The sequence below is a fragment of the Palaemon carinicauda genome, chromosome 9 (genome assembly GCF_036898095.1).
Source record: "Palaemon carinicauda isolate YSFRI2023 chromosome 9, ASM3689809v2, whole genome shotgun sequence".
In the NCBI taxonomy this organism is placed as follows: domain Eukaryota; kingdom Metazoa; phylum Arthropoda; class Malacostraca; order Decapoda; family Palaemonidae; genus Palaemon; species Palaemon carinicauda.
In genome coordinates this window covers 78758273-78769176 of record NC_090733.1, presented here as the reverse complement: position 1 = coordinate 78769176, position 10904 = coordinate 78758273, and the positions used below count along the sequence as shown (strand labels likewise).

At 28.0% G+C, this 10904-nt stretch overlaps 1 protein-coding gene across 1 annotated transcript in view; it reads left to right on the top strand.

Moving 5' to 3' along the window:
• The window catches only part of LOC137646796 (uncharacterized), a 60119-nt gene that overhangs the window by 44401 nt on the left and 4814 nt on the right, over nt 1-10904 (top strand). The window contains exons 2-7 of the mRNA XM_068379886.1: nt 318-449; nt 1059-1149; nt 1785-2015; nt 2859-2998; nt 9932-10066; nt 10757-10904. The exon at nt 10757-10904 is cut by the window's right edge and continues 298 nt beyond it. Coding sequence (XP_068235987.1) covers nt 366-449; nt 1059-1149; nt 1785-2015; nt 2859-2998; nt 9932-10066; nt 10757-10904 — 829 coding nt within the window. The 5' untranslated portion in view covers nt 318-365. The remainder of the gene's footprint in view (nt 1-317; nt 450-1058; nt 1150-1784; nt 2016-2858; nt 2999-9931; nt 10067-10756) is intronic.

Genomic DNA, 10904 nt, shown 5'->3' with positions numbered 1-10904 from the left:
TACCAACAGTGCAATAGCAAACACAGTAACTGAAAATAGAATAACATATTTAGAAGGAATGAGATATTTAGATCTTTAATATTCAAATACTATTAAAAGGAAAGATTCGAGTCATACCGTTGTCTCACAGTTGTATAGCAACCTAAAACTTATTAGGTTAGCTAAATAACTTAAAAATGTTTCTTAAGCACCATTAATCTTTAAGTCAAATATTCAAATTTCACATGCGTGACTTTAAATGAAGTTCTTATGCATTACCTATAATCGAATAGTGGATTCGAATGTATGAAAGAATTGATACAAGAATTTTTTTTCAGGGTTTATTGATAGTGGCCTGCTGCTTTCTTCACCATCTTGGACTTAAAATGACCAAATTAGCTTTGTTCTTTTTTATACTGACGGTATTTTCGTCTGCCTTTCTGCACAAAACAGCAGCCTTGGAAGAAGAGGTAAGGTTGAGAAAGTCTGGTCATTGCTTTTACACAACTTGATACGAATGAAGATATTCAGAACTCCAAAATTCCCAAATATGCCAAAAACAAAAACACTAAATCAGTGATTGACAAATCGAGTATGTTTTATATAATGACTATAGACTGTGCAACTTACAGAAGAAGGGAGTTATTGATAACATAAGCATATAAATATAAAAGTAATCACCTTCTGAAATATAGGGATGTCAACGAGAGAGAGAGAGAGAGAGAGAGAGAGAGAGAGAGAGAGAGAGAGAGAGAGAGAGAGATAATGTTTATGTACTTTTAGGTGATTAAGCCATTTTTCCTTTTCACTACCTTTTGCTATTTGATTATCTTTTTCTCCCTTGTGATAAGGAAGAGAGTATCAGTAGAATGCAATTAGTATTGATGATTTCAACTTACAGAATTCGTATGAATTTTCTTGGGTAGAAAAATCACATTTGGATTTCTTTATTGTTAACTTTGCTCTAGATTTTTCAAGATTGTTTCAAACTATCATAAATGCAAATTATGTGACTAGTCATCAGTCAAGCAGTTACAAAGTTTTTAAATTAACTACAGTAATACATTAATTTTATTCAGAGTTCGTCGAACGTGAAAAGAGATATACGGAGAACTTCGATATCACTGGACGATTTCAAGATAAAGAGGCTGACGCTACAGTACTTTCAAGGTTTGATCATTCGATGTTTTTCACTAATTCGTCCTGAAACGTTCTATCTTTTTTGTTGCAAGAGCGCATGCTGCTTTATATATATATCTATATATATATATATATATATATATATATATATATATATATATATATATATATATATATATATATATATATATATATATATTTGTATATATATATATATATATATATATATATATATATATATATATATGTACATATATATATATATATATATATATATATATATATATATATGTACATATATATATATATATATATATATATATGTACATATATATATATATATATATATATATATATATATATATATATATATATATATATCAGTATTTATTCCTACCTTTATTTGATCTGTATGTATATAGGAATAATGAAAACTTTATCATGCATAACTGTTACTGCTTCCCAATTATATTTTTATCGCTGCCTAGAATTCGTAAGTTAGGATCTGCAAATTTTCAAGGTTACTGTTAAATACTTAATTCATAAGAAATTATATTACCTTTTTACCCTTCATAGAATGTAAAAACCATTCACATAGAACGCAGAGTAAATTTTTAAATTGATTTGAGAATATCTACTCTTGATTATCATTATTCTCAAAACAGAAAACAGCCAGCCAATAGAAGATGGATGCGGTAGTAACGAGGCCTTTTACCTGGGCGATCGGACGTGTTACCCCCTCCTGACGAGGGGACCCTGTTCCGTCGGTAAACGCATTGTCCTGAGTCGCAGCAATGACACAGGTGTCTGTGCACCCAGATTTTGTTCACCCGACAGAATATACCTTCCGGATCAAGAGTTATGTTTCGACTACCTAGACGAGAGTCTCTGTCCTCGTGAGTGGATTTTTATATTTCATTATTAGTTTTAAAAGGATGAAAATTATTAGAATTATTATTATCAAAACTATAAAATTTATCATTATTATTGAAATTATAGTTAATATTATTATCATTATAATTATGATCATCTTTAAAATTTGCAAATAGAAAAAGAATATATAGTTGGGAATAAATCTTATAAACTTATTACATATTTCAAATAATTTTCTGTTGTGTTTTTACTCGGAAATAGATATTAAGAAAAATCTTTAGTTTTACTTGTAGTTTTAGTTTATGAAAGCAACTGCAAAAATTATCACTTTTTATATTTGCTAGCAAATGCACATTTCTCCCTTTTGCTTTTTTTATTCTTGAAATTATGATTGAAAGTAAACTTCTGTAAACTTTGAAAAAATAAGAAGTACTATCCTATATTTGCTAAAGATGAAAAACTACTTTGGTTAGGAAAACTAATGTGGTTGAATGAATTAATTTAATTTTTAAAATATATGTCTTTTTATGTTAATTTAAGCTCCAAACTCGAGCTTACAGTTTTTTTTATTAGAAACTGTTTTATATTTTGGTCCTGTGTTTTTTTATCATAGAATTCTAGACTATGTCACATTGTGTTCCTTTAAGCAAAGAGCAATTTTATATAAAGAAGAAGAAGAAGAAGAAGAAGAAATTATGACTTAGACAGACGAGAGGTTTAAAACTTGTTACCAAAATTAAGAGATTTTGCGTAAATAAAAATAAGTTCAATTATGCTTTGCTAAGTATTGCATAGGTTTTATATGAGAGGATTTAAAAACATATAACAAAATAATTACAAGCGGGAAATTATTTTCTTCCTATCAGCTGGACGCGAGCCCCGACTGGATGCTTACGGTGACCCCATTTGTCAGTGCAAATTTGGGACCTTTGATATTCCGGGAGAACCGATAGAGAATTCCTGCGAACCTTATCTAGCTAGGACTTCCAGGTGCCCCTATGGACAGGTGAGTTGAGGGAGGAAAGGAAATTCTAGAGAGAGAGAGAGAGAGAGAGAGAGAGAGAGAGAGAGAGAGAGAGAGAGAGAGAGAGAGAGAGAGAGAGAGAGATAGCTGTGGTGGTGGCCAAGTCTTGTGATTATTTATTTTTTCTCAAGAAAATTCTTCTTAGCTGAGTAATAATTATGACATTAACTAGCTTTTAATGATTATGACAGAAACTAACTTCCAATATATATGACAGAACCAACTTCTAATAAACATGACAGAAACTAACTTATGATAAATATGACAGAAATTAGATTCTATTATAAATGACAGACACTAACATAAAGAAAATATGACAATAAATATTTTCTAATAAATATGACAGTAACTAGCTTCCAATAAATATGGAAGACACTAAATTCTAATAGATAGGACAGAAACTAGATCCTGATACATATGACAAAAACTAACTTGTAATAAATATGAGAGAAACTAACTTTTGATAAACAGGACAGAAACCAGCTTCTGATACATATGACAGAAACTAATTTTCAATTGATACGACAGAAGCTAACCTCTAATAAATATGACAGAAACTAACTTTTTAAAAATAGGACAGAAACTAGCTTCTAATAAACATGACAGAAACAAACTTCCAATAAATATGACAGAAACTAATCTCTATAAAATAAGACAGAAATTAGCTTCTGATAAATATGACAGAAACTAACTACTAATAAGTATGAGAAAAACTAACTTCTAATAAATTTGAGAGGAACTAACTCCAAATAGATATGAGAGAAATTAACTTATACATATTACTAAACCCAATTTCTAATAGATATGAGAGAAACTAACTACTAATGAATATGACAGAAATTAACTTCCATTGAATAAGAAATAAAATAACTTCTAATAAATAAGAGGGAAACCAGCTTTTAATACTTATGAAAGAATGTAACTTCTAATAGATAATGGAGAAACTAACTTCTGATAAATATAAGAGAATCTAAATTCTGATAAATATGACAAGAGTAATTTCTAATAAATATGAGAGAAATTAACGTGTAATAAATATGGCAGAAATTAGCTTCAAATGCATATGACAGAAAAATACCTTCTAATAAATAGGACAAAAACTAGCTTCTGATAAATATGAGAGAAACTAACTTCCAATACATATAACAGAAAGTAACTTCTAATGAATATGACAGAAACTACCTTTTGATATATATGACAGAAACTAACTTCTAATACATATGACAGAAAATAACATCTAATACATATAACAAAAATTTGATTCTAATATATATGAAAGAAACTAACTTCTATTACATATAACCGAAAATAACTACTAATAAATTTGACAGAAACTAGCATCTGATACGTATGACAGAAACAAATTTTCAATACATATAACAGACACTAACTTCTAAGGAAAATGACATAAACTATCTTGTTATAAATATGACAAAACCTAACTTCTAATAAGTAGGACAAAGTAACTTCATATAATTATGACAAAAAATAACTTCTAATACATATAATATTAAAACCTAATAATTTGACAGAAACTAGCTTCTAATATATATAACAGAAGCTAACATGTAATAAATATTAAAGACAATAGCTTGTAATATATATTACAGAAACCGATTCCTAATACATATGACAGAAACTAACTTCTAATAAATATGACAGAAAATAACTTCTAATGCATATAACAGAAACTAACTTATAATAAATATGACAGAAACTACCTTCTAAAATATAATAAAAACTAACTTCTAATATATATAGCAGACCCTAACTTTTAAAAAATATGAGATAACTATTTTTTGATACTTATAATAGAAACTAACCTCTATTAAATATGACAGCAAGTAACTTCTAATACAGATGAAAGAAACTAACTTCTAATAAATAATGGAGAAACTGATTTCTAATACAGAAAATAGAAACTAAATTCTAATTAATATGACAGAACCAAACTTCTAATACATATAATAGAATCTAACTTCTAATAAATATTACAGACACTAACATCTAATAAATGCTACAAAAACTAACTTCAAATAAATATGACAGAAACTAACTTTTGATACATATAACAGAAACTAACTTCTAATAAAAATGTCAGAAAATAGCGTCTAATATATAGTACAGAAACAAAATTCTAATAAATATTACAGAAACTAACTTCTAATATATATAACAGAAACTAACTCCTAATAAATATGACAAAATCAAAGTTTTTACAAATATACAAGAAACAAACTTCTAATGAATATGACAGAAAATGAATTCTAATAAATATGACAGAAATTAACTTCTAATACATATAGCAGAAACTAACTTCTAATACATATAGCAGAAACTAACTTCTAATAAAAATGTCAGAAAAGAGCGTCTAATATATAGCACAGAAACAAAATTCTAATAAATATCACAGAAACTAACTTCTAACACATATAGCAGAAACTAACTTTTACTAAATATGACAAAAATTAACTTCTAATAAATGGAACAGAAACTAACTTTTCATAAATATGAAAAGAAATGAAATATGATATATATATGGCAGAAACTAGATTCTAAGAAATATGACAAAAAATAGCATCTAATATATATATATAACAGAAACTAACTTTTAATAAATATGACAAAAATTAACTTTTAATACATTTAAGAGAAACTAACTTCCTATAAATATAACAGAAACTAACTTCTAAAGCATATGACAAAACTAACTTCCAAAAAATATGAGAGAAACTAAGTTTTAATACATAGAACAGAAACTAACTTCTAATATGACAAAAACTAACCTCTAATTGATTTGAAAGAATCTAACTTCTAATAAATATGACAAAAAAACTATGCTCCAATAAAGATTACATAATATAACTTCTAATAAATGAGAGAAACTAACTTTCAGTAAATATGATAAAAAATAACCTCTAATGAATTGGACAGAAACGAGCTTTGATGTCTATTGCAAAGACTAACTTCTGATATATATGAGAGAAACTACGTTCTATTACATATAGCAAAAACTAGCTTCTAATAAATAGGACAGAAACAAAATTCTGATCAATATGACAAAACCTAACATCTAATAAATATAAGAGAAACTAGCTTCCAATAAATATGACAGAAACTATCTTCTAATAAATATGACAGATACTAAATTCCAATAAATATGACAGAAATTAAATTCACTATTGTAATTTCTAATAAATATAAAAAAAAAAACCTAGTTCTTATAAACATGACACAAACGAACTTCTAATAAGTATGACAGACACTGACTTCCGGTATATATGACAGAAACTAAATTCCAATATATATGACAACTACTAAATTCCGAAAAATGTGACATAAACTAACTTCTGATAGATATGACTAACTTCCAATAAATATGATCGCAACTAACTTCTAGTAAATATGACAGAATTTAACTTCTAATAAATATGACAGACACTAACTTCTAATAAATACATATGACAAAAAGTAACTTCCAATAAATATGACAGAAACTAATTTCTAACAATATGGCAGACACTAATTTCTAACAATATGACAGACACTGACTTCTAATAAATATGAGTTGAAGTAATTTCCAATAAATATGACAGACAATAACTTCCAATAAATATTAGATTAACAATCTTCTAATAAACATGGCAGAAACTAACTCCCTATAAATATAAGAGAAACTAACTTCCAATAAATATGACAGAAATTAACCTTTAATAGATATGAGACACTAACTCCCAATAAATATGATAGAACCAACTTCAAATTAATATGACAGACACTAACCTCCAATAAATATGACAAAAACTAACTTTTAATAAATATGACAGACACTAACTTCCAATAAATATGTCAGAAACTAACTTCCAATAAATATTACAGACACTAAATTATAATAGATATGACAGACACTAACTTCCAATAAATATCACAGACAATAACTCTTAATAGATATGACAGACACTAACTTCCAATAATTATGAGACACTAAATTTTAATGAATATAACAGAGACTAGCATCCAATAAATATATCAGAAACTAAATTCCAATAAATATTACAGACACTAACTTTTAATAGATATGACAGACACTAACTTCCACTAAATATGACAGACACTACCTTCTAAAAAATATGACAGACACTAACTTCTAGTAAATATGAGACACTAACTTTTAATAAATATGACAGACACCAACTTCTAATAAATATGTCAGAAACTAAAAGCCAATAAATATGACAGACACTAACTTTTAATAGATATGATAGTCATTAACTTCCAAAAAATATGATAAAAGCCAACTTCCAATAAATATGACAGACACTAACTTTTAATAGATATGATAGTCATTAACTTCCAAAAAATATGATAAAAGCCAACTTCCAATAAATATGACAGACACTAACTTTTAATAAATAGTACAGAAACTAACTTCCAATAAATATGACAGACACTAACTTCTAACAAATAGGATAGACACTAACTTCTTAAAAATATGACCGAAACAAACTTCCAATAAAAATGACAGATACTTACTTTTAATAAATACGACAGAAACAGAAACTAACTTCTAATACATATGATAGAAACTAGCTTCCAAGAGATATGAGAGAAACTAACTTCTAATAAATATTACAAAACTAAGTTCTAATGAATATGACAGAAACTAACTTCTAATATATATGTCAGAAACTCTCTTCTAGTAAATATGACATACACTAATTTCCAATAACTATTACCGGCACTAACTTCTAATGAATAGGACAGAAACTAACTTCCACTGTATAAGACAGACACTAACTTCTAATAAATAAGACAGAAACTAACTTTTAATAAGTATCACAGAAACTAACTTCCAATATATGTATGTCAGAAACTCACTTCTAGTAAATATGAAAGACGCTCACTTCCAACAGCTATGACAGACACTAACGTCTAATGAATATGAGAGAAACGAATTTCAAATAAATATGACAGAAATTAACTTCCAATGTATAAGGCAGGCACTAACTTCTAATAAATAGGACAAAAACCAAGTTTAAAATAAAAAAGGGAGAAACTAACTCCTAATAAATATGACAGAAACGAACTTCCATTAAATATGAGACACTAACTTCCAATAAATAGGACAGAAACGAACTTCAAATAAATATGGCACACACTTACTTCTAATGAATAGGACAGAAACTAACTTCCAATAAATATGAGACACTAACTTCCAATGAATATGACAGAAACTAACTTCTAATAAATATGAAAGACACTACTAATAAATAGGACAGAAACTTAACTTCCAATAAATTAGACAGAAACAAACTTCCAATAAATATGACATTCACTTACTTCTAATAAATAGAACATAAACGAACTTCCAATAGAATTGACAGACACTTACTTCTAATAAATAGGACAGAAACTAACTTCCAATAAATATGAGCAGTAACTTCCAATAAATATGACAGAAACTAACTTCCAATGAATATGACAGACACTAACTTCTGATAAATATGAGACACCAACTTCTAATAAATAAGACAGAAATTAACTTTCAATAAATATGACAGACACTAACTTCCAATAAATGCGACAGAAATGAACTTCCAAGAAATAAAAAGACACTTACTTCTAATAAATAGGACAGAAACTAACTTCCAATAAATATGACAAACACTAACTTCTAATAAATATGACAGAAATTAACTTCCAATAAATATAAAAGACACTTACTTCTAATAAATAGGACAGAAATTAACTTCCAATAAATGTGAGACACTAACTTCCGATAAATAGGACAGAAACTAACTTTCAATAAATATGACAGAAACTAACTTTTGATAAATATGACAGACACTAACTTCTAATAAATAGGACAGAAATGAACTTCCAATAAATATGACAGACACTAACTTCCAATAAATATGACAGAAATGAATTTCCAATAGATATGACACACACTTACTCTAATTAATAGTACAGAAACTAACTTCCAATAAATTTGACAGAAATGAACTTCCAATAAATATAACACACACTTACTTCTAATAAATAGGACAGAAACTAACTTCCAATAAATTGGACAGAAATTAACTTCCAATAAATATGATACACACTTATTTCTAATTAATAGGACAGAAACCAACTTCCAAAAAATATGATATAAAATAATTTCTAATAAATATGACAGAAAATAACTCCTAATACAGATGACAGAAATTAACTTAAAATAAATATGACAAAATTAAACTTGGAATAAATATGACTAAACCTAACTTCTGACAAGAGGATGTTTTGAAATTTATAAGTTTATATATGTAAGTTAATCTGTAGAATTATATGCAAAGGTCAAGTTTTCATCAAATATATGCAAAAGTACGAAGTACCTCTCTTACAATGAAATAATTTCACCATTTTTATAATCGTGATTTTTCAGTCACATTCATTATTCTATCATTTTAAAAACTTTCCTCTGAGATGTGACGATATCTCTTGTTTCCTGTCTGATTCTTTGGAAATAGTATTTCAAACGAAGGTGTGTTATGAATTTTGTTATATGCTAGCTTTACTATAAGCAACTCTTTCTTAACAACTGGGAGTATCATCTTTCAAATTCAATAGTGATGATCCTCTTAGTATCTTCCTGTGTTCTAGATAATCCATCCGCTAAAGCATCAACCTACCAGGAATTTATCTAAATCCTGGGGAAAACTCCAGTACACTAATGAACCAACGACTGAACTTTAGATTATTGGTATAATCCCTTCGTTTGAAAAGATCACAAATAGTTGTAAGATCAGTAAAGTCCATTTACATTATGCTCTTACAAGATATTCCTAAACTTCCCCAAGGCCCCATGAATGGCTAAACATTCCTCCTGGGGTGTATTGAACTAATTTAACTGCTTCCAACAATTCCTTACAGGTCCTCTGGTCAAAGGGCTACGGCCAAGGTCTTGAATGTTTACCTGACCCTTGTGGTGGGGCAAATCTCAGAAGAGGACACTATGATCTTCCTTTCATTCCTCTTCCGGATGGCAGATGCTTTCAATTAGGATCAGTGAGTACGACTTAATATTCAGTTGATTATGATGGGACTTTCATTTATTGTGATGTGTCCAAAAATTGCATGTTGTCCCATAATCTAATAATTCATAAGCCAGATTTTCTTGTCGTTTCTTTTGGCGAGTTCTGTAACGTTAAGATTTACATCTTGCATTTACAGTTTGCTTTTCAGTATTATTATTATTATTATTATTATTATTATTATTATTATTATTATTATTATTATTATTATTATTATTATTATTATTATTATGAGATACCATGGAAAATTAAAGGGAAATATTTTAAGAAAAGTAACAACATTAAAATAGATCTTTCATAAATAAACTATAAAAAGAGATATGTCAGCCTGTTCTAACATAAAAACATTTGATGCCTTTTCTAACTTTTGATGTTCCACCGATTCAACTACCTGATTAGGAAGATCGTCAATAATAATAATAATAATAATAATAATAATAATAATAATAATAATAATAATAATAATAATAATAATAATAAACAAACTTACGAGAACTTATTTAAATTTTCTTGAGTCTATTGCGATATACTGGAAGAGAATGAAAATAAGGCAGACTCTATTTTGGTTAGAAACCCTGTGATAAAAACGAGACCTATGAAATCATTGCCGAATTCTATAGGAGTGTTAAGTGACGAGTCTCTCTTTTTCTTTCTCTTTCACCAGGATGACGTGTGCCCTCCCATGACATGGTATGCCCTTGCCTTGGACAGGATGCGAGGTGTGTGTGCAAGCCTGGAGGATGTAGGTTACGAATTCTTCTCTGAGAGCGACTACTACAATCTCATCAAATTTTTCGGTCTTCCAATTGCCA